The 24,121-nt window shown below is 44.2% G+C and overlaps 1 protein-coding gene across 1 annotated transcript in view; it reads left to right on the top strand.

Annotated features, from left to right (window-relative positions):
- The window catches only part of NEMF (nuclear export mediator factor), a 1,922,187-nt gene that overhangs the window by 112,768 nt on the left and 1,785,298 nt on the right, over window positions 1-24,121 (top strand). Inside the window, exon 4 of the mRNA XM_044074284.1 lies at window positions 6,745-6,870. Coding sequence (XP_043930219.1) covers window positions 6,745-6,870 — 126 coding nt within the window. The remainder of the gene's footprint in view (window positions 1-6,744; window positions 6,871-24,121) is intronic.

Below are 24,121 nucleotides of genomic sequence, written 5' to 3'. Positions count from 1 at the left end.
AAAAAGCAAGTGCTTATATACAAGCCCAGAAACACATGACTGCAGCCAAAGTCATGTGACAAACTTTACAAAATACATATTATCAAAACATAAAGTATATTAAACAACTTATAAAATTACCCTATGCAGATCTTAAGAAATATATAAAAATATAACAATGGCTATAATTTGTTACGTTGTTCTACTAGTTCATTGCTGCTGTTTCGTTGGGTAATACTGCTTTTTAGCCTGACTTTTGCAGCCTGTTGCCTACTATGGAATCATTACATTCTGTTAACACAAGAAGTGAATCCTCTAATGGACTTTGTTCCTGCAACTGTTCCTGATAATGAACTACAAGTTAACTTGGACAATGCATCTTCACTCCAAGGTGATATTGTTGCATTTAATTATAAGCTTGTTTTACTTGAGCGGAAGGTCAGCTCATTTAAACGTTTCCAATGGCAGAGGTTTAGCTTCTGCGCTTACCTTAAAATAGGCATTGTGCCACGGGGACTCAGAATTTTGAAGATGCCATCATATGGCAATGTTTATCCTGAGTTATTAAAACGCTGGCAGCAGCTTAACCTGAAGCTTAGCCTGGACTATATGGCACTGATGAATGAGTATTTTGGAACTGTTGAATATGAACTAAAGAATGAAATCACTAAACTGGATGATGAGATAAAATTAATGTCCTGTTTTAGCGATATGTCTTCTACGTATCAATCATTACTTAATAAATTACATGAGCTTGATGATAAACTTGAAGTTGCCAAAAAACAGAAACTATCAAAAATATGGGAATCCACATAGCTTCAAATTTAGAGTCATAGACTCAGTAACTCCTTAGCTTCGGGGGGGGGGGGGGTGACATCAATAATTTTCTTGAAATAAAGGAGTATCAATGGATCATTCGATTGAACGCTGATCATGATCCAGGTGTTAATAATACTGTTAGCATTAAGCCTATTCTTACATTACAACGTAATGTGAAATAAAGTATTTTATTATAGCCATTGTTATATTTCTATATATTTCTTAAGATCTGCATAGGGTAATTTTATAAGTTTTTTATATGTTGTTTAATATACTTTATGTTTTGATAATATGTATTTTGTAAAGTTTGTCACATGACTTTGGCTGCGGTCATGTGTTTCTGGGCTTGTATATAAGCACTTGCTTTTTTTACTTGGATATATTCAGTATTGAGAAAGGGTTTTACCTGAAAGCTTTGCGTTCTATAAAGTCTTTTATCCAACGTGTGTTGTGTTTCATTGGACTTAATTACCACCAGGGCTTGGAAGGAGCCTGACACCGTGGAGCCTATTCCTAGGCGCCCGGATAAGGTCCTCAGCCCTCCCTCTGATAGACCTTCTTGGTCCAAAGGCACGCCGGTTGATGCTATGTTGATGGCGGCTGCCACTAAGAGAGAACTTGCCCAAGAAAGTTCCTCGGTCCATCCGCCGGACAAGGAGTCCCGAGCCTTGGACCGTATTGGGAAGCGGATGTTTGCTTCAGCAACCTTTGCCATAAGGTCGCTGAACTACATGGCACACACTATCCGGCTGCAACGTGACTTGGTTAAGGAATACGCTGCAGCCCCTCCGGAGTCCATGTCGGTCTCAGACAAAAAGGTTTTTGAGACTCGAATGGCCACTCTAAAGTCCATCTCAAATACATCTATGCGGCTTCTTTCCCATGCCACGGAAGGAGCCGCTAGAGCCAGCGGAGCGGGAGTAGTCTTAAGACGGCACTCCTGGCTCCGCCTCGGCAACTTCACGGATCCCTTCAAGGCGTCCTTCGCGAACGCCCCTTACGATGGTTCGGCCTTATTTGGCTCAACAGTTCGCGACACGCTTGTCCAAAGTGAGAAGGATGGGAAGACGCTGTCGGCCGTCGGAGTCCGCTTCTCTAACCCCCAAAGATCCTTTTCTAGGAATCAGAGGGGGCAAAAGAAGTTGTGGTTTCGTAAATCTCAGCGATCCCGTCCTGCTGTGGACAACTCGTCCTCTAGAGGCAGAGGAGGCCAGAGTGGACGCCGGCCCAGGGGCAGAGGGGGCCCGCGTAACTTCGGGTCGAGAGAACCTTTCTCGGAGGGACCTGTGCAACAGCCCTGAGGGCTTGCCCGACTGTCCCTCTCTGGAGGCAGTGGGGGGCGATTATCGGAGCACCGATCAAAGTGGGAGTCCATTACAAACGATTGATGGGTGCTCCGGATAATATCCAGAAGTTACACCATATCATTCTTACACCCCCACCCCCAAACCCAGGTATCTCCCCGATGTTCCACCCCATCAAAGGGAGTCCGCAACTTTAGAAATTTCGGAGTTGCTAAGAAAAAGAGCCATCCGGCCCGTCCCCCCAGATCAGTCCGGATCGAGTTATTACTCCAGGTTCTTCTTGGTGCCAAAGAAAACGGGGGACCTCAGACCCATTCTAGACCTTTCGTCCCTGAACCTGTTTATACCCAAGGAAAAGTTCCGGATGGTCACTCTCCAATCTATTCTCCCCCTTCTGCGGGAGAACGACTGGATGTGCTCATTGGACCTCAACGACGCGTACTACCATATACTAATGGACAGATGGTCCAGGAGGTTCCTCCGCTACCGGCTAGGAACCAGTCATTATCAGTTCAGGGTTCTTCCGTTTGGCCTAACCTCAGCCCCCAGAGTGTTTACCAAAGTCATGGCAGTGGTGGCAGCCCACCTGAGACTCCAGGGCATTCAGGTGTTCCCTTACCTGGACGACTGGCTCCTCACCGCCCCCAACAAGCATCTTCTGGTTACGGCAAGAGATTATGCCCTATCTGTATTCGGCCAACTGGGCATCTCAGTCAATTTAAAGAAGTCCTGCCTGTGCCCCACTCAAGCCCTAGAATTCATAGGGGCCAGGTTGGATTCTCGAATCTCCAGAGTAATTCTAACTCCGGCCAGGATAAACAGTTTATACCGCCAAGTCTTGGACATTCTTCAGAGCCCCGCTCCTCCAGCAGAATTAGTCCTGAGGGTGTTAGGATCTATGTCGGCGGCGATCGGCCTTTCTCTCCATGCTCGTCTGCGAATGCGAGTGTTGCAGTGGACTCTACAGGTCCAATGGTCTCTTTCGGTCCATCCCTTGGACATGCCGATTCCCCTGAGCAGAGCATGCAGGGACTCCCTACTTTGGTAGTTACAAGCACAGGAACTCAAAGAAGGAGACCCTTTGTGATTCCCCCAGCCGAAGCCACGTTGACCACGGACGCTTCTTGCCTCGGGTGGGGCGGGCATTACGCAGGCAAGTCAGTCCAAGGCACGTGGACTTCTCTAGAGACTGCATTGCATATCAACGTCTTAGAGATGAGGGCAGTGCTGTTGGCGTTGCAAGCTCTCCATCACCTTCTACCTCTGGGGACTGTTGCAATCCAGACGGACAACATGTCCGTTGTCTGGTACATAAACAAACAGGGAGGGACCAGATCTTACCCCCTGTGTCAAGAAGCCATGAGAGTGTGGGAATGGGCTATTTCCACCAACCGCTTTCTGATAGCAACGCACATTCCGGGGCGGACCAACATATTAGCGGACAGCCTGAGTCGGGTTTTTCTCAGCCCTTACGAGTGGTCTCTGAATCCCTCTGTCGCAAAGCATATCTTCCTCAAATGGGGTCAGCCTCGCTGCGACCTTTTTGCCTCACCCCTAAACTCAAAATGCAGCGATTATTTCGCGAAAGTTCCCCCCAAAGGGGAATCCCCCAGGGACGCTCTGGTTCATGCTTGGCTGCCCGGTCTTCTTTATGCATATCCTCCTTCCTCTGATGATGAAATTCATCCAGAAAGCCTGTCGGTTGGGGAGCAGAGTGATTCTCATTGCCCCATTCTGGCCTCGACAAGTCTGGTTCCCCTTTCTGCAGTCTCACAGTGCGGCTCCCCCATGGATTCTGGATCCCAGACCAGACCTAATCTCGCATCCGACGAGATGCCACACTCCAAACCTGGTCAGCCTCAGGCTCACTGCCTGGCTGATCCAGTTCCGTTAATGGCAAGGACTCCCGATATCTCATCCCCGGTTAAGGCTATTCTGGTGGCAGCTCATAAGCCATCCACTAGGAAACTCTACAACAGTAAGTGGAAATGTTTTTCCATCTGGGCAAAGGATAAGGAATTAGATCCCTTTATGGTCCCTATTCCTACTATCCTGGACTTTCTATCCCTCCTTTTTAGGCAGGGAGCTAGTGCGTCCACCATTAAAGTCCAACTTGCAGCCATCTCTCATTATCACGTGGGGGATGGCATAAATTCTTTGGCGTCAGCTAAAATTTGCAAAGTCTTCTTAAAAGGCGTGTTTCTCTTAAAGCCTCCCATTAAACCGGCTGTGCCTCCATGGGATCTTACCTTGGTTTTACAAGCATTAACAGGACCACCTTTCAAACCGGCGGCCTCAGTGCCTTTAAAATTCCTATTTGGGAAGACGGCCTTCTTGGTTGCTATCCCCTCTGCCAAGCGGGTATCAGAGTTGCAAGCTTTGTGCATTAAGTATCCATACCTTATTTTTCACAAAGATAGGGTGGCCCTCAGGACTAATCCTTCATTTCTGCTTAAGGTAGCCACAGAGACTAACATTAATCAATCTATTAACCTCCCTGTTTTCTTTGCTAGTTTCCAAAACAAAGGTGAATACATATTGCACAAATTGGATGTGCACAGACAACTACGTTTTTACTTGCATAGGACTAAAGATTTCTGCAAGTCAGACCAGTTGTTTTTTTCTTATGCTAAATCAGCCATGGGCAAACCGATTTCTAAGGTGACAGTAGCAAATTGGATCTCTCAATGTATCAGACAAGCATACATTTCAGCTGGGAAGCCAGCTCCGGTTGTCATTCAGGCACATTCTACTAGATCTGTGGCTACCTCAACAGCTTTTTGGTCTAGAGTTCCAGTAGACGATATCTGTTCAGCAGCTACTTGGTCTTCTTCCCATACGTTCATTTCTCATTACAAACTGGACATGATCTCCAGAAGTAGGGCTTCCTTTGGCTCCGCGGTGCTTAGGAATATCCTTCCGTAGGGACCACCCAGGGCCTTTAGGTAAGATGGGGACTCTGTCCCACAGGTTGCAGATCAAATGAAGTAGCTACTTCAGATAAAGAAGTTATGTACTCACCATAACGTTCCATCTGAGTAGATACTTCATTTGTCTGCAACCGACCCCCCCCCCCCCTGCCATCCCCCGAACCTCGGTAAAATATTGTCCTGTGGAGAATTTCTTCTCCGTCTTTAGCTTATAGGGAAAAATAACCGATCTGAGGTAATGTGGTTGGTAGCAAGGGATTATGGGTAGGGGGAAGGAGCTAGGAGCTCAGATCTTGAAGCTTGGAAAGCTGCCGGCTCGGATCCGAGGTCGGATCCGACTACCCACAGGTTGCAGACAAATGAAGTATCTACTCAGATGGAACGTTATGGTGAGTACATAACTTCTTTTTAATGGTGTTAAGAATCATCAGTGTCAAGTTACTGCATATAGTCAGGTAAGTTTAACCTTGTAACTGCTGTGTTTATCAACAGCTTTTATTTTAATTCAGATAAGACTGTTTAATTCGTATAACTAGTTATAAGTCTGTGTTAATTATATTAAATATTACTTAAATAACTTGTTTACAAGTGTATATAGTACAGTAAATTGTTTGTTTTAAATTCTAGAAGCTTATCCCATCTTTTTTTATTAAGCTTAATCAAATTCTTAACAGAATTGTTCAATTTTTTATTCCACATCCAGCTGATGTGCTTGTGTGGTGTTTGAAAGTAAGTGAAATACAATATATACACACACATTATGTAGAATAAAATACAGTTTGTAAGCAGACTGTGTGACTCAGCATGTTTGTGCAATATATTCCATTAAGTCATTCTTAGAGGTCACTTTCATTGATTTTCAGCAATAAAAACATTTTTGTTTGTGCAAGGGGGTGGGTAGGCACGCTCCCCTGAATCCTCCCATGATTTGGGAGGCTTACACACATCTTTGCTTCCAAACCTGAATTTTAGTCTGCTCTTCCTGATTAATGGTTTGGGTGCATAGAAGGTACCATGAAGCTTTGGAAGATGACTGGCCGTTATATTCCTGGCAGGATATAATCCATAGGACTTAGGTTACTGCAGCAGTGATCAATATAAAGACCTTATTGGAATACTAAATTGGCAAAATAAATCAAAAGAAAAAATATTCAAATTCTGCCAGGAAATAACAATTTTGCAAATATATATATCAATGGTGTTGTATCAAATGAATAATGGATTTCATGTTTTATATGTAACCAACATTAAATTATATTTATGGGCAATATTTACATTTTGCAAATATTTTTTTTATTTTAGTTAGTAAGATGTTTAGATAGAAATTTGTGAGTAAAAGAATGTTTAAGAAAATGTAACAACTCTGTTCTGTGTTTTATTGTTGTATGGTAATGACAAACTAAAATAAATACTTGTCTCAGTCAGTAACAAAAGACTCCTGAGGGACTGTTGAAATCCATTCACCAGGGCCTGAGCAAACAGAGAATAAGGGAAATCCCTAGAGAGGGATTTTGTGGTAAAGCTTTAAAATGCGTCAGCAATGTTGAATGTAGTACTCTGGGCAAATAAAAGTAATGTGCTATAAAGTGAAGGAAAAATAATAGTTTTGTTGCAAAAACAAAGTTTATATTTCAAGCAGAAAATATTTAAAATTGTTGGCTTGTGAAATATTCTGGACTAATGTGGTTATTACTTTTACTTTCTTCCTAAAGTGCCGTAAGCACTTGAAGACTCGGAGACTTGTGAGTGTGAGACAGCTTGGTGTCGATAGAATTGTGGACTTTCAGTTTGGCTCTGACGAAGCTGCTTACCACATTATTATTGAGCTTTATGACAGGGTAAGTTAAAGGGTACAACTGACATATTGCATTTGTGGAGAGAGTGAAAGCACAGATTCTAGTCTGATGTGACGAAGTGCATGGAAAATTGTTGCAGGCAATGCATTTTGTATATCTGTTTAATATATAATACTGTGAATCACAGGCTATAATTTATAGTCTGCTATTCATTATTTAGTATGGAAAGTAAAGAGTTTTAATTTGGATACTTCTAAATAAATTTTCTAAGCAGATAACTTAAATATGCAATTTTTTGAGTAAATAACTTCTGTCTGTTAAATTTCTTCATATTTTTAGGGCTTTTTAATGGCAAGTAAAGAAAGAACACCACTGTCGGATGAGGGTATAGATAACATGGAACCATTATTACTTCATTCGTAGTTTGCCAAGAGTGTATCCAGAATTGATTTCATATGGAATTACCCATAATAACAGTGTGCTTAAATGGGCTTCTGTAAATATTAAGAGATGTTGCTATTTGTGTCATTTTGCTAGTCACTGTGAATTTTATAACACAGTTTGCTGTAGTAATGGTGGTAAAAGTATGGGTGTTCTTAATTAGATCACTGTTGCAGTATTCATAACTTCTGTAACTTTGGTACTGTCTATATAGTCATTTTGAGAACTCAGGTTTTTCCCCCTGCATGGCGCATACACCTTGCCCATAAGTAAGCCAGTGAGGAGGAGTAGTATAGTAGGAGCATGCATAAATAGTATTTTTAGAAGTTTCTTGCTGCAGTTCATGTTTGCAGGTGACTATGTATCAGCATGTGAATAGTCTCCTCACTCTCATCTGATACAGCTTCAGGCTAAGCTAACTACCCAGTCTGGGGAGATGTTTTCCTTTCCCTTTAGATTTGACCTTCTGAATGCTATCTTGTTGCTCTTGTCTTTAAAAAAAATGGCAAGTGTGACTGTAGGAGACAGATATTTCAACGCCAGTTGCATTTTCTGTGTTGGAGAAAGACAACATCCAGGCATACAATATCTGTAAATTTTTTCCCCAAAGACCCTTTGTAGTGGTATGCATATGTTAGATCTTTACCTTAAAAAGAAACATTTTGAGACCTTGGAATATTTGTCCATGTTCTCTTCAGGCCCTTCCTTTTCTCTTGACCTTGCATGTAAGAAAAAAACATGGAGGGATAAAGTCATAAGGAAGAAAGGACATCGAATTTTCATCCTTTCAGCATGGATGGTCTGAAGCAACCTCCTGTAGTGAGGCACTTTTGCAGAATCTGGTGCAGTCATTTGTTTCTCCTTTACCCTCTGGTCTTTCCCCTTTGGGATTTGCTATGGCAGTGGAACAAAGCACTTTGAACCAGACTGATGCAGGGCATGAAGCTTCCCCTGTTGCTCAACTCAAGGTCAGCAATGAAGAGCCATGTATTATGACTACAGTGGAAAAAGGAGGCATCCACTAGGTGTTGGCATGCAAATGAATAGAGGGCTAAAGTATGAAAGCCCAGCAGACTCGATCAGCATCCCACCCCCACCCCCCAGATCCTGCCAGGTGGATGTGTTGGTAAAGACAACAGAAAAATAAATCACATTTCCCCTGCTCCAACAGTTCACATTCTCCCATCAAGAAAGAAGCCAGCCAAGGTGATTGTCTTAAGTTGGTTCAAGGCTTGCTAAAGGCCCTTCAGCCAGGCCAGTCACTTCCAGCCCCTCCCCCGGTCACATTAAAAGGAAAAAGGAACCTTCCTCAGATGAGGAGGACAAGCCACAGGACTCTGATCAAGAGGATCTAGATTAATCTTTTCAAATTTCATTCCCTATTGGGTTTGAATCTGATGCAAAAGGTACTCTTTCATCATACTCTACTTCTGAAGCAATTCCATTTGGAGGAAATCATTCCAGATTCCGTGGTCCAAGATCTGAGTCAGCCAGCTCCAGCTTTGCCAGAGCCATTGCCTAAGTCTCAAAGATGAGGACTTAGGTGGGTGCCTCCATTGTTTCCCTCAGACATCTGTCTTTGAGGCTGTGGGACCAATCCCCTCCTCGGTGCCAGCCACTTGGGTAGACCCAAGGATTCCCTCCAGGTCCTTCTTACACTATTCTCCTGGAGAGTTGGATCTGACCATGGGTGGGGTGTCCTTGAATCCCCTAGAAGTTGGTGTTGCTTTCTAGGTGTTGAGGAGAATCATTTCTTTGCCACACAGGGCAGATCCGCAGGGTCCACTAACTGTGGCTCCCCCCTTAACCCTCACTCTACTGTGTTGGCTTGTGTAAAGGCATCCTTGTGGTTTGTTCCATTGACCCCAAACATTCTGACCTGGTGCAGAGACTGCCCTCTGAGGACTCAGAAGCTTCATCACCTGAGCCACCTAAAAAGCGGGCATGCAAGAAGAAGCATATGGACTCATCAGCAGTCAGTCATTTCAGATACATACTCTGAAGATGGAGATGGTACCCCACAATCCCACCCTGAGGATGCTTCCCTTGGAGGGAGATCCTGCAGCTCATGAGATAGAGGGGATCTTGGGCCACTAAATCTTTATCTCCGGATGAGGCAATATTGTTTGAGGCATATGGAATGACTCCTGCATGGTTCCTAATGCTGACAACTTAGTGCAGTTAGCAGTGAGGCAGTCTTGGTAGGAACCTGACTCCTGCGAATCAGTTCTAGCGAACCTGGAAAAAATTCTCCACCCTCCCAAAAACAAACCTTTCTGGGCTACAACACCTGCAGTAGACTCCATAATTATTGCAGCAACTACTAAAGAGTTGTCTGAAAACTGTTCCTCTCTTCATCCACACAGCAAGGAGTCTTGGGCAATGGATAGACTGGGGAAGTGGGCATACACTTAAGACTCCTTTGACATTCAGGCTGTAAACTACTCTGCTCATGTAACAAGATTCCAGAAGGATCTCACTCAGCAAGTGGCTCTGAAGAATCTAAGTCACAGAAGCAGCTTCAAGCTACTCTGTTGAGGAAGTCCAGCATTACCAACCTATGTGCCTTTTGTATAATGCAGCAGATGTTGTAGTGAGAGCAACTGAAGGAGGGGGCCATAGCCATGAGATACCATGCTTGGATGCATTTGTGCGATTTTTGCAGATAACATTAAAATGTCCTTCACAAACACCCCATTTGAAGGAACCAACCCATTTGATTCTACAGAGAAACAAAGGGTGCCAAAGAGCAAGCAGGATGGCAGGACTTTCTGCAGTAGAACCGAAATTTGAAACTTCTTCACGCCAGTTCAGCAGTAACCAAAAGGGGTCTCCCTGTGGTTTTGAAAGTCTCTAGACATCAGTATGACTCCTCTTCTGGAAGAGGTGCCCAGGGCATAGGATGCCACTTCAATGGATGCAGCCCCAGAGGCCAGGATTGCCCACAGAACCAGGATTTCTACAGGCCTTTTTCTAATAGACGACCCCAGAAACCGTGAAGGTTTGCCTGACTGCTGAACTCTGAAGGCAGTTGGGACACACACATCAAAGGGAGAATGGTCCAAGGTTTTTGGCCAGATTCTCAGACTTGTCTTCACATAAATGTCCTGGAGATGAGGGAAGGTATCCTTGTGTTATGGGAGTTTACAGGATTGTTTTCCTCCAAGAGTAATAAATATACAGATGGATAATATGACAGTAGTCTGGCACATGACAAAACCAAGAAGAAATTATATCTTACCTGCTTTGTCAGAAGGCCTTGAGAGTGTAGCAATGGACAATGGCCTCTCTCACTATTTTTAACAGCAACACAAATTCTTGGAAGGTTTAGGACAGGCTAAGCAAGAATCTCCTGTTGCATCATGAGTGATCCCTGAAACCAGCAATTGCCAAGGAGGTTTTCAGATACTGGGGCACTCCCTGCTGTAATCTCTTTGCAAGTCCTCAGAACACCAAGTGCAGTAGTTATTTTGCCAATCCAATGTTGTCCGTTTCATTATGCCTTACTACTGGGTTTAAGGATCCGACCTCTGATCCGACTTGACCACTTCTCAAGACTTGGATCTGAGCCTCAAGCTCCTTCCTCTCTCATAATGCCCTACTACTTCTCTTGCTCCTCAGATCTTGTTTGCTGGCTTCCAGCTCAGCTGTGATTCTGCAACCTCAGCATGGAGATAAGTTACTTTTCCGTGGGTTTATTTCTGTAGTTATTCCCACTTTTACTCTTCTTTATTTTAGTATATTACATGTTAGTTTTTTTGTCTTCCTCCTGTCCCTTTTTAGCTAGTTTTACCAGAGCTTTTTGCTGGTGTTAGGGTTGATTCTTCCCTCCATGTCTCTTCTCCTTTAGCGCCAACTCTTAGGGGTTGATCTTGCGTCCGACCTTTTCAGAGCCAACAATGCCCCTGGGGGCCTTGGCCTTTGACCGTTCAAGCCTGGTGCCTTCTGGAGGCATTGGATCTGGGATGGCTTCCTTCTTCTCTCCTTTGGTGTCTCTGTCTCTGAGGGAGAGTAGATGGGCTTCCCGTGGTTCGTCTGCCTTCCAGGTGGCAGAGAAGGCTTTCTCCATACCACGAGAAGCAACCCCTCACCCCCTGGAATCCTACCTAATCTCTTTCTCATTTGAGCTTTGCGCCAGTTCATCCTGTCAGTAGTCAACTCCTCCAGGAGACCCTCCAGGCCTTTCCCCAGCAAGGGGTCCCCCTGTCTTCTGAGTCCTCTCCCGAGTATTCCGCGGGGGAGGCTCATTAGAAGAGCTGGTGCAATAGGAAGCAATTAAAACTCCCCAGTGGAGTCATTGACAGAGGACACTGACTTTGAAGGGGAAGGGTTGGCCCGATCTTCACCCAATGACATCTCCTTTGGGGATATTTTGGAAATACTGAAACAAAAGGGTGGCTGGTCATCCCAACTACCTTCCTCCGTCAGTGTTTCTGGAGGCCTTCGGAATGGGCCCATCTACATCCTGGGATAACCCCACCGATGGACGAGCTCATTGACCTGATTGTATGCTGGGCGTGGAAGGAGCCAGACACTGTGGAACCCATCCCTAAGCAGCAGACTAATACCTTGGTCCCCCTAGTGATCGTCCTTTCTGGAGTAAAAGCATCCCAGTTGATGGCACTGTGTTGTCAACAGCCACTATAAAGGAGCTAGCCAAGCAGAGCTGCTCTGTTTATCCCCCAAATAGAGTCTCAGGGTGTGGATAGGAATGGGAAGCACATGTATGCCTCAGCAACCTTTATGTTGAGAGCATTAAATTACTTGGCACACTCACCAACTCTCTGGCCCAGTCCTTGTCAGAGGAGGACCTCAAGAAGGTGTCTGCACAATTGATCACTATGTCTTCGATTGCTAATTCCTTGATGACATTAATTTCTTACTCTGCAAAAGGAACTGCTTGAGAGGCCGGTTCAGATGTAGTCCTTAGGAGACCTACCTGAATGAGGCTTGCGGACTCCTTTAAGGTGTCCTTCATAAATGCCCCCCTTTGACAATTCCTCCTTGTTTGGACCATCAGTTAAAGAAACTTTTACCTGCAGTGAGCAGGCGGGAAAGACCTTATCTGCTGTAGGAATCATATTTTCTTACCCCGAATGGACCATCTCCAGGAACCAACAGAGTGAGAAGATGTGCTTCTGTAAGTCCCAGGGGTCTTTCCCAGATTTGCATGAATCCTCTTCTAGAGACAAAGGAAGAGGATTTAATGGTAGGTGCTGCCACAGAGGTAGAGAAGGTCCACAGAACCAGGGCTATAGAGAACATTTCTCCGATAGACCCTTTTAGCACTCTTGAAGCGTTGCCTGGCTGTCGTACTCTGGAGGCAGACTGTCCTTACACCCAGATGCCTGAACAGCCAATACAAGCGAATATGGGTGTTAAATATAATTTCCAGAGGTTACTATATTCCCTTTTCCCTTCCTCCTCTCAGTTCTGGGAGATATCTCCCCGATGTTCCACCCAGTCAGAGGGGAATGCCATCATAGAAGTTCGGAAACTTCTAGAAAAAGAGTCATCCAGGAGGTCCCAACCAAACATCAAGAATGCGGAACTTTCTCGCACTTCTTTTTGGTGCCAAAGAAAACAGGGGACCTTTGACCAATCTTAGACTTAAGCAGTCTGAACTTATTCATAAAGAAATTGAAGTTCCACATGGTTACTGTACAGACCATATTGCCGCTTCTATGCAAGGACAATTGCATGTGTTCTGTAGACCTCCAGGACGCGTACTATAATACCAAAATAGGTGCTCCAGTGGACTCCTGCGCTTCTGGCTGGGAGTAAACCATTACCAGTTTGGAGCATTACCCTTTGGTCTCACCGCTGCCACTCGGGGTGTTCCCCAAATGTGTGGCAGTGGCTGCAGTCCACCTCCAACTGCAAGGATTCCACGTTTCCCTACCTTGATGATTGGCTCCTTACAGCACCAACAAGACATCAACTACTTTGAACCATCCAGGTTTTGCTACAATATTTCATTTGCCTGGGAATCACAGTGAATTTGGCAAAGTCAAAGATGTCTCCCATACAGGACATAATTTATAGGGTTGCAGTTGAACAAAATCACACAAATAGCTGCCCTAACTCCACAGAGAATAAGGTCACTGAGACTGCAGTTACAACTGTTACTAGACACTCCCTACCCACCGGCTCGCTTCGTCTTCATGACCCTAGGATCCATGTCAGCTGCCATTCTTCTGGTACCTTTAGCAAGATTCTTCATGCGAGTTTTCCAGTGGACCCTAGCAGTCCAGTGGTCTATTCTATATCACCCCTTGTCAACCCCCATCAGACTAACTTTGATCTGAAAGCATCTTCTACAGTGGGGGATGCTTACAAATGACCTCCATCTTGGCAGACCCATTACGCCTCTTCCACCTACAGCCACAGTGACCATGGACACTTCCCTGTTGGGATAAGGGTTTGCATTATCAGGGGAGAATGGTCCAAGGCACGTGGGCCATGACAGAGACCAAATTGCACATAAATGTCCTGGAGATGAAGGCGGTTCTTCTTTCATTGCAAGCCTTTTAGGACAGCCTCCCTCTGAGAATGATTGCAGTTCTTACAGACAACATGTCTGTAGTGTGGTACATCAATAAGCAGGGGGAACCCAATCATACACGTTGTGCAGGGAGGCCTTGAGAGTTTGGGAATGGGCGATCTCTTCAAACCACTTTCTTACTGCAAAGCATATTCTGGGGGAATCCAACGTTCTGTTGGACAGACTGAGAAGATATGTCTTGAGTCTATATTTCTAGAGCCTGAATCAATCGGTAGCAGAGCAGATATTCAGCCATTGGGGCCAGCCTTGCTGCAATCTCTTTGCCTCTCAGCTGAAAAACAAGTGCCGCAAGTATTTTGCTCTGATTCCCCCCACTGGGGGAGTCACCCAGGGATGCTATAGTTTACGACTGGCCCTCAGGCCTCCTGTATGCTTATCCTCCCATTTCCCTGATCCCCAAAGTTTTGCAGTAAGCCAGGAGGTTGAAAAGCACTCTGATCCTCATTGCCCCCTTCTGGCCTCATCAGGTGTGGTTTCTCTTTCTGTGGCCTCACAACCAGTATCCTCCATGGATACTAGATCTCAGGCAGGATCTGATTTCCCATCCATCGGAACTTCAGACCCACAATCTCTGATCCCTCAGACTAACTGCTTGGTTTCTCCACTGCCAATGATCCTTTGAAAGTCCAGGCTCGCATCCCCTGTTCGGGAAATTATGCTGGCTTTTCAGAAGCCTTCTACCAAAAAAATGCACAATAGCAAATAGAAGAGATTTTCAGTTTGGGCTTCAGAACAGAATATTCCCTTTTTTGCCCCCTATTTTGGATATCCTTATATTTCTCAGCTCAATTTTTCAACATGGGGCTAGTTTTTCCACTATAAAGTTTACAACTAGCAGCTGTTCTGAATTTTCATGTAGGGAATGACAATAATCTTTCATCTTCTCTGTCAACATCAAGGTTATGTAGGGCTTTCATGAGAAGGGTTTTTCAACTTAGACCTCCTATAAAAGATTTGTCTCCTCCTTGGGATCTCACTCTTGTGCTTCAAGGGCTTGCACAGAAACCTTTAGAGCCTACGAGCTCATGTGACATAAAATACTTGTCTTGGAAGACTTTTTTTCTAGTGGCAATTACTTCAGCAAAAAGTGTGTAAGAATTACAAGCTTCATCTTCCCAGCCACTTTACTTTACCTTCTTCAAGGATAGAGTCTCCCTCAGAATGAACCCTTTCTTTATACCTAAGGTGGCAACAGAGACAAATATTAACCAAACAATTAACCTGCCTGTATTCTTCCGAAATGATTCTAATAAGGGCAAATATATGCTACACTTGCTGGATGTGCATAGACAGTTGCATTTCTGTCTACAGAGAATGAAACCACAGAAAATCTGAGCAATTATTCATCTCCTTTAATCCGGATAGATTAAGTCAGGCTGTATCCAAAATTACCTTAGCGAAATGGATTACTGATTGCATTTCTACTGTGTACTCCTTGAATGGCATGCAACTTCCCTGTCCTCTGGAGCTCATTCTACCAGGTCTGAAATTTGTATACAGCAGCAACTTGGTCCAAGTCTCATAAGTTTTTTTCTCACTAAAAATTGGATATTATTTCTAGAAATAGATCCTCCTTTGGCTCCGAGGAAGCCAGGCTTATCCTTCCTTGAGGGCTATCCAAGGTTTACGTAGCTGGGGACTCTGACCCAGTAGTGAGGCATAATGAAATGGACATTGGATTAGAAGTTATGTACTTAATTTGGCATCTGTGTTGTCCAGTTTCATTGTGCCTTGCGTCCCACCTGGCCATCCCCCAGCCTAAAACAGCTGAAAGTGATAGAGAGGATATGGGAACCCATAGGTTCCTAGTTTGAGCTCCAGTGTGGTCGCGTTACTTTTGATTTCTATTGGTGTGAATCTGAATCACCATTAAGAGGGCAGCAAACACGATCTGAGGGATTAAAGAAGAGTAGGGCATTATGGAAGAGGGAGGAGCTTGAGGCTCGGTTCATAAGTCTGGAGAAGTGGCCGAGTTGGATCCATAGACCCAGCAGGGAGGTATAATTAAATTGGACAACATAGATGCCAAGTTATGGCAAGTACATAACTTCTGTTTTCCCTCATCAGAGACAGATCTTCCCCCAGGGACATTTTGTCATAACATTGGCTTCCAGGGTTACTTTACACCTCTCCCCCAATTCCACTTATGACCAAGTTTACACAGAAAGGTATTCAGTACAGGGCTACAGTCATCATTCTTATAGCCACTTTTTGGCCTAGACAGTTATCGGTTCTGCCTTCTCAAACCATACCTGAAAGAGCACCCTTGGCTCCTTGATGCACTGCTGAATCTCATCACTCAACCCATTAGGGATCTTCACCCAGACATTCCCAACTTGAAGCTAACTTTGTGGTTTCTCCAGTTCCTTGGATGGTATGGGATGCGTCTCTTCCTTCAGAAATGGTCAACATCCTCACATCCAACCAGAAGTCTTCTGTGCCTAAAATCTGTTGCAGTAAATGGAATAGATTTGCTATATGGGCTGAATCTCAGAACATCAAACCCTTTTCAGCTCCTAGTGGAGATGTCTTATGCTTTCTGTCCTCCTTATTTACTTTTGGTTGTAGTTTCTCCAGTATCAAAGTACAATGGGCAGAAATTTTGTCTTTCCACATTGGCTTTTTAGGATTCTCTACTGGCGTGTCTTACACTGTAAAGCATTTCTTAAAGGTCCTTTCATGTTGCATCCACCTATAAAGGATTCTGCTCCCCTGTTGAACTTAAATTTTGTTTGGAAGGATTATCCAAGCCTCCATTTGAGCCAACAGCTTCTGGAAAGTTGAAATTCTTTTCCTGGAAAACTGTCTTTTTAGTAGCTATAACTTCAGCTATGAGGTTTTCAGAACACCGTATTCTCTGTTTCTCCTTACATTGTTTTTACAAGGGTAGAGTTACCTTGAGAACCAATCCTTCCTTTCTTCCAAAAGTGGATTCCAAGACCAACCTATCAAAATATATTTTACTGCACTGAATGTAAACAGGTAGCTTCATTTCTATCTCTACAGAACAGCACCCTTCGGAAAAAATGAGCAACTCTTTTTGTGTCATTTGCCTACAACAAGCTGGAGAAGAAGGCTTCTAAGATTTCTATGTCTAGATGGTTATCTGAGTGCATCTCCTTTATGTACACTTCACACAACAGAACCTTGCCCTCTAAGCTCAGGGCTCATTCCGCTAGAGCTGTGGCATCTTTAACAGCAATCTTCAGATCTCTGTCCTAGGATGATATTTGTCAAAAAGCTACACAATCCTCCTTTCTTACCATTATTAAACATTTCAAGTGAGACTGTATTTCTAGAGCCAGAGCTTCATTTGGAGCTTCTATCCTGAAAGGTCTCCTGTCTTTCAGGCCATCCAGGAATCATGTAGCTGGGGATTGTGACCCATGTGTCTGTCTGGACTGACTGGATGAATAGACTGTGAAAGTTATGTACTTCGATGAAAGTATCTATCATTATCGTAAGTCCATCTGATATGACAACCCCCCCCCCCTCCAGTCCATGAGACCTGAAGGATCTTTCTTCCTGGATCAAAGTCAGTGAAAGAGCTCTCTAGGTTCAGGCACCAGACTCATCTGAGCTAGTCAGAAGTAGGGCATTATGGTAAGGGAAGAATTTGGAAGGCTGAAGATTAGTGCACTAAATCAGCCATATTGGATAAGATGAGGCTGAAGGACCCATGCGTCATATTGGACAGACTGAGATGAATGGATCTGTTACAGTAAGTAAATAACTTTTGTTTATTATGTATAGAAACTCCCAAATGTGTTCTTTCCCTAGTACTGAGGGCATTTGGAGGATGCCTTTGCAGCTTCCTCTCAAGCTTTAAGATTCCCAACCCCTTGTCTCCAGGAAATCAGATAGATTTTATAAGGTTAAGGATGGTCACAAATATTTATAAAATAATCCAGTGTCAGACCCTGCAGTGGTCTCCTTAGATCCAGAAAATGGAGCTAAGATTCCTGCCATCCGCAAGTCACTTCTCAGTAATAGTCATGCCCCAACTAGGTGAGGTGAGAAGGTACATACCTCATTCATCCTTTCCTTTGGGGCCATCAGTTACCAAACCCATATGATAAAGTTCCTACTGGCAGTCATTGATCATATGGGGCAGAGAATGTGAGAAATATCTTGACTTTGACCTTGGGCCCTTGCTCGAGACTGCTGGCAAGCTATCAAAGCACCACATTAAATGTAGCCATGATGCTGATGATGCAGCATACATGGCTACTTCATCTGGATCAGTGATCAGGAGGCATCCCTGTTTAAGGCTCCAACCTTTACCTGAGGATGCCCAGTTAATCAGTACACCCCTAGACAAAGAATTATTATTTGGGGCCCATTGGCTAAAGTATTTAAAAAGATGGATGAAAGTGGGAAGCTAATACAGGGAGTAAAGCTGCTTATTCCCTTTCCAGTTCCTAGGTTTGAGAGAAACTAATCCTCCAAGGCAAGTCCATTCTACAAGAAATGAAACAACACCCCAAGAAACAAAGAAAGAAGGGCCAGTTTAAGAAAAGGTGGCAAGGAAACAATAAGGTGGAATCCAAGAGCTTTTTTTTGTTTGTTTAGCAGCAAACATCTTTGTCTATGTCTTAAGTAAGAATTTAATAATCATACATTTGTGTAAATCAAAACATACCATATTGACATATTTTCAGCAGCTGCAAACATTATACATCACTTATAAACTATCTAGTCACTGTCAGTCAAACATTACAAAGTTCATTCAATTCCTGTCTTCCCTTAAAACTCATTAATCCTCCAAAACATTATTCTGCATGTACTGTTCCCACAATTCCCATTTTTCTATGTAATTTGCTGTTACCCTTTTCTAAAGATCCCACTTCCAGTTCTTTTATCTCTGTTACTATATTCATTACTTCTAGTACAGTTGGTTTAGATTTTGATTTCTATTTTCTAGTAATTGCTTTTTTGGCAGCCACCATAATTAAACTCTGCAAAGCCTTACTATATCTAGGCAATTCCTATTCTGTATTATGACTAAAAAAAAAAAAATCATTAGTTAGTTACACCAATTTGCTTACTCAGTATTTATGACAGAATGGACTGCAGAGAATTTTTAAAGACTGCCAAACTCGCTACACTCCCAAAAATATGTTGCCAATCACCTCTTTCTTCCCTATCACACCTCCGACATTTTAAAGTCTTCCTGAGCACAAATCCTTTGGAGTCTGCTTGGGGTATAATGCAGACACTCCCAAGCAAAGATCCTAAGTAGTGTAGACTTTGCATGTTTGGGAGCAATACCTATATCTCACAGTTGTTTCTTTGTGAATTGCTTATCCAGTCGCTCTTTCCAATCATTTCTAACCTCCTCAATTCCTTTAGTTATGCAATATTTTATATGCCATACTAATTATCCCTTTTTAATAGCAGATTCTGTTCTAGATTCTACTAAAAACTGTACCAGTGCTGGTCTTTCACATAAGATCTCCCTATTTCTTTCTCTTTGTCTATAATCTGATATCAATCCTTGATAGGGAAGGCAGTCTGTAGCTTGCAGTCCAAATTAATTATTGCCTTTTTCCTATTCTTTTGTTTTTCCCCTCTCTAAAATTTAATCCCAGCACATTGTTTCCTTTGACAGTTTTCTCCAGAAAATTCCAGTCTCCTTTTGCCTCCCTATCAGCATCTCCTTTCTCCATGTGAAGACTGGTAGAGAAGGGTGAAGGCTGCCAGCCTAGCCAAATAGAATTTTATAGATAATTCTATCATTTGTAAATATAAATGTAAAATACAGGCTTGTTTCGTAAATGAAAGAAAACACTGTAAAATGTGAACTTCAAGATTGTACCAACATTGCCATCTGCTGTAAGGAAAACTAAGCCAAACATTTCAAATGTTCTTTGAAATTAAAATTATGTTTTGTATGTCCTTTGAAGTTAGAATTTGGAGTCGATGAGTCTGGAGTAAGCATCCTGCCTATTGTTTTAAGGCTAAAGTTAATGACCAGAATTTACATGTGGAATGTCCTTTATTGCTCTAAGTGTAAAAGAATGTAAATGTAGTTAATGTGTAGCCTGGGAACTCCAGAAAGGGTGAATAAGATGATGTAATGTTTATCAGAACTGGAGTTTCAATTTAAACAGTGAGAACCAGAGATTAAGCATTTTTGTCTTGATATCCAACCTCAGCACTGCCTGTTGTCTTAAGTAAGTTATTTCAGAAATATGTTTTCTTGTAGTAATAGCTAGGAAATTAGAAGAAAGTTAGACTAAGTGGTTTTCTATTATGTCAGAACTGTACTACTGATTTATTTTAAGTTTCTATGTGATCTCTGAACTATTGAGTGACAGTGTGGTGTGTAGTAGTATTGTCTTGTGTTTTAATTATTTATTATTAAATATGTTAAAAACCTTTTACCTCTGACTGGTTTATGTAGAGAAGTTAAGCTCTAGAGTACATTGCATATTTATAGAATTTACTGTCTAAGCCACTCCTATAGCTTCAGCCCTGGGCTGTGCTACCAATTGGATAACAATATTGCACAGTAATAATTGGACACCCTTTTAAGGGCCTTTGGGTAGCTGATAATTATTAGCTGGTGGTGGCAGTGATTACTACTGTATAGTCTGGATAAAGGGGCACAGCTGGAGAATTTGTGTAAGCCTTTCCCAGGAGTGTCTGTTAAGTTGTATAAATACTTATCTCAAAGTGTGTGGGTGTGTGTCAGCTACTTGGGCAGGGGCACGAAGCACTGGTTGGACAGAGAGGGTACTGGAGGTTAGCTTGCCAGCTAGGCTGAGATATGGACCCTATAGCTGTGCCAGTGGGGAGTCTTATTGGGGACGTGGAGAGCAAGGGAGCAACCAGCCCCAGACTGACTGTGATCTCTGTGTGCACGTAAGGGAAATTGTACTTTACTATATGTATTTGTTATCCTTTCCTCTAATATGATGTTATATGGTGTTAGTGGTGAGGATTGAGGCTCCTTGATTAATGGGCCAGGGCATGGCCATCACACTCCATCCCATGTTGGGTTAGTTCTCAGAATACTTTTTGCTAGTTTATGAATATAAATATTTGTATGGTTATTGTTATTCTTCTTAAGGATTTGCATCTACAATCCCAGTCTCTCCTTGTTTCTTGACGTTCCCCTGCTTCATCTTCATCCCTTTTCACTGTGAATGAATTACAGCTTTCTGCTTGTGCTATGTATAGGAGCCTTAACTGTGTAATTCTGAAATACCCCCTTCAAAGCAGGTAATCCCAAACCACCTTCTTCTATTGGAAGGATCAACTTATCCCACTTGACTCTTGCCCTCTCCCCCTACCAGATAAAATCCTTCAACTACTTATTAATGTTAAGTTGTCAATCTCGCCTTCATTCTTGCTCGATGGGTTCGGAGCCGATCCTCAGCTCCGACTCGGCCAATACTAAAGCTCGAGAGCTAATTCCACCGGCTCGAGGCTCCCCTATATCCCACAATGCTAGGCGGTAACTACTCAGATCTCGTTTGCCGCTTAGCTGACTAGGTGCTTCTTCTGCCGGCTCTGGCAGGTTAGTAAGTTTTCTTGTTCAGAAACTTCAATTTCAACCCCTATTTTTTTCCATTTAGTATAGTTTTATTTAAAGTATTCCATTAGTTTAAATCGGGTCCCCCTCTTGTGTTAGAATTCCCTTTTTATTCCCTTCTTAACTTTTAGGCCTTTGGCCCTCTCCTTCCCCTAGTCCTTCAGTGTGACTGGATTTTTATTTTGGTTAAGGGTGTGTCTGTGTGTTGTGTTTGTGTTTTTCTTCACTCAGCTTTTAGGATGTCTAAAGACTCCAAGGTCTCAGGCTTCAAGAAGTGTGATTCGTGCTGTCAGAAAATGTCTCTGACAGATGGTCACACTTCTTGTGTATATTGCCTGGGACCTTTGCACCTGCAGGACTCATGTGCTGTGTGCCATGCATTCAGCCCTAGAGTCCTGCAGGAACGCAAAAATAAATTGATTCTACGTGGCTTGTTAAAGCCTGAAGGCCCCCCAACCCAGTCTGTGTCGGGGAAGCCTTCTAAGACTTCCAGACTGTCAGCTCCAGTTTCAGAGTGGTCCCCTGGAAGCATTAAAATGGCTTCGACATCGGCTCCGGCTGGAGCCGATGTTTCCAAATCTCATACCATCACCTCGGCTCCGGCTGGAGCCGAGGTTGACAAGACTCAGTTGGCTCCGATAGGCTTATTGGAGCCACCTTCAAAGAAGAGGTTTAGGCCCCCTTCCATCGGCTCCATCCATTCGGCTCCGGGATCTCCTCTTCTATCGGAACGGAGCCATAGGTCTCATTCCTCTCGGTCCTCCAGGCTGTCCGACCATGATTTACAAAGGGTGGTGAGTAGACTTCTCAAGTGCGAGGCACTGGCCCAAATGCTACATAGCCCTACTCAACAGTCAGCGGCTATTTCCATCCCTGATTTTATTCCTCCTCTGACTCCTTTGAGTTCGGAGCCGGGGCTCATCGGAGCCGTGGCTGTCGGTGCTTCGGAGCCGATACCTTCCCTTTCGGCTCCGTCGTCTGCTCCGATTTCCTCATTTGAGGGATCTTGGCGCCGGGCTTCCCTCGTCGGCTCCAAGGGGGCGAGTGGCATCGGACCCTTATCCGACCCCGTTCTCCCTCTCAGAGCATCGGCACTGGTAAGTTTGGCTCCGACATCGGCCTCGGAGCCGTCCCTGTTGGTGCCGGGGGGGTCCTTGTCTCCTCGGAGTGGGGACCTCTGGCCTTGCTTGATAGGGGCGCCTTCGAGGTCATGCAGAGCGTGCTTGACCCAGTGTCTACCCCACAGTCGGCTCTGTCAGCTCCTCCCTCTTCAGTGCCTGTGGTGATTTCTACCCATCCCCTTGTATCAGACCACAGAGAGCCAGCTCCTCAGGTTTCCCCATTGGGACGGCATAATGTACGCAAAATCTGAGCCGAAAAACTGTTCAGCAAACTCCGACCGACGCCTAAGCGTTCGTCGGTTGAAGGAAGCACAGGCTAAACAGGCTGCTACGTCGTGGTCTGGGCCTAAGCAAGGTAGGCAGTAAGAGTGGAAATCTTTATGAGGTATTTGTTTCCCACAAGTTAAACAGTTATTTACTTTTTCTGACATCGGCTGAGACAAGAAAGAGTCCCCAACGGGGTACTTAGCTTTTAGAAGTCTTCGAAGTAGTATTCGGTAGTAGTAATCTCTGGATCTGACCGACCGGCACTTGCGAACAGCTTCTGCTATGGGCGCCACGCGGCAAGAAAGACTGAGGAAAATGGCGTCGGCTGATGCCTTTATACCCGAAGACCAGCAGAGATGACGTCGGGTGAAGTGCGACATCAGCCGAAGCCGGACCCAGACTTTGGAATCCGGCCGACCGAAGGGCTGCCTGACGACAGGACAACCCATTTGTTATGACTGCAGATGCTATCCTGTTCGGACATCTACATTTATGGTAGGTACAAAACTGTACTTTCCTCCTCTTCCGAGGCCTCTCCTGATCCGGTAGGAGAGCCCCCTCGGAAGAGACAGTGCAAGAGGAAGCACATTGACTCCCCTGAGTCTATCACCTCTTACACTTACATGGAGGAATCTGAAGGTTCCCCTCTGTCCCCCTCTGAGGATGTCTCCTTTGCTGACATCCTTGAAATCCTGAAACAGAGGGGGAACTGGCCCACCCTTAACCCTTCAGAGGATGAGTCAGTTTACCTTGAGGCTTTTGGCTCTCGCCCTTCCACCACCTGGGTGTCCCCTCCCTTTGACCCCCTTATGGAAGTGGTGGCAAGGAAGGCTTGGACGGCCCCTGATTCAGTGGAACCTACCCCAAGGAGGCCGTCAAAATTTATTACTGCCCCTAAGGAGAGAGAGTTTCTATCAAAAGGTGTCTCTGTTGATGCCATGGTGGTGGACGCAGCCACTAAGAAGGAGTTAGCCGATCCTTCGGTACCTGTCCACCCTCCTAATAAGAAGTCTAGGACCATGGGCAGGTACGGTAAGCGGATGTTTTCATCAGCGACCTTTTCAATGCGGTCGCTGAACTACTTGTGTCACTTCACCCGTCTCCAGAGAGATTTGCTCAAAGATATGGGTGAGGCTATACAGGATCCAACAGCTGAGGGGTTCCAAGACAAAATGAACTCCCAGTTGGCAACCCTGAATTCGATTGTTAACTCCTCCATGTGGCTTATCTCATATGCTGCTGATGGGGCGAGTAGGGCCGCAGGCACAGGTGTAGCTTTACGACGTCACGCCTCGATGCGGCTTTACAATTTTGTGGACCCTGTCAAGGCATCCTTCACCAATTCCCCCTTTGGTGGCT

Source organism: Protopterus annectens, chromosome 6.part0 (genome assembly GCF_019279795.1).
Source record: "Protopterus annectens isolate FY-2018-M chromosome 6.part0, PAN1.0, whole genome shotgun sequence".
Classification (NCBI taxonomy): Eukaryota; Metazoa; Chordata; order Ceratodontiformes; family Protopteridae; genus Protopterus; species Protopterus annectens.
Note: the sequence above shows the minus strand (reverse complement) of the source record. Positions and strands in the feature narration are given on the sequence as shown.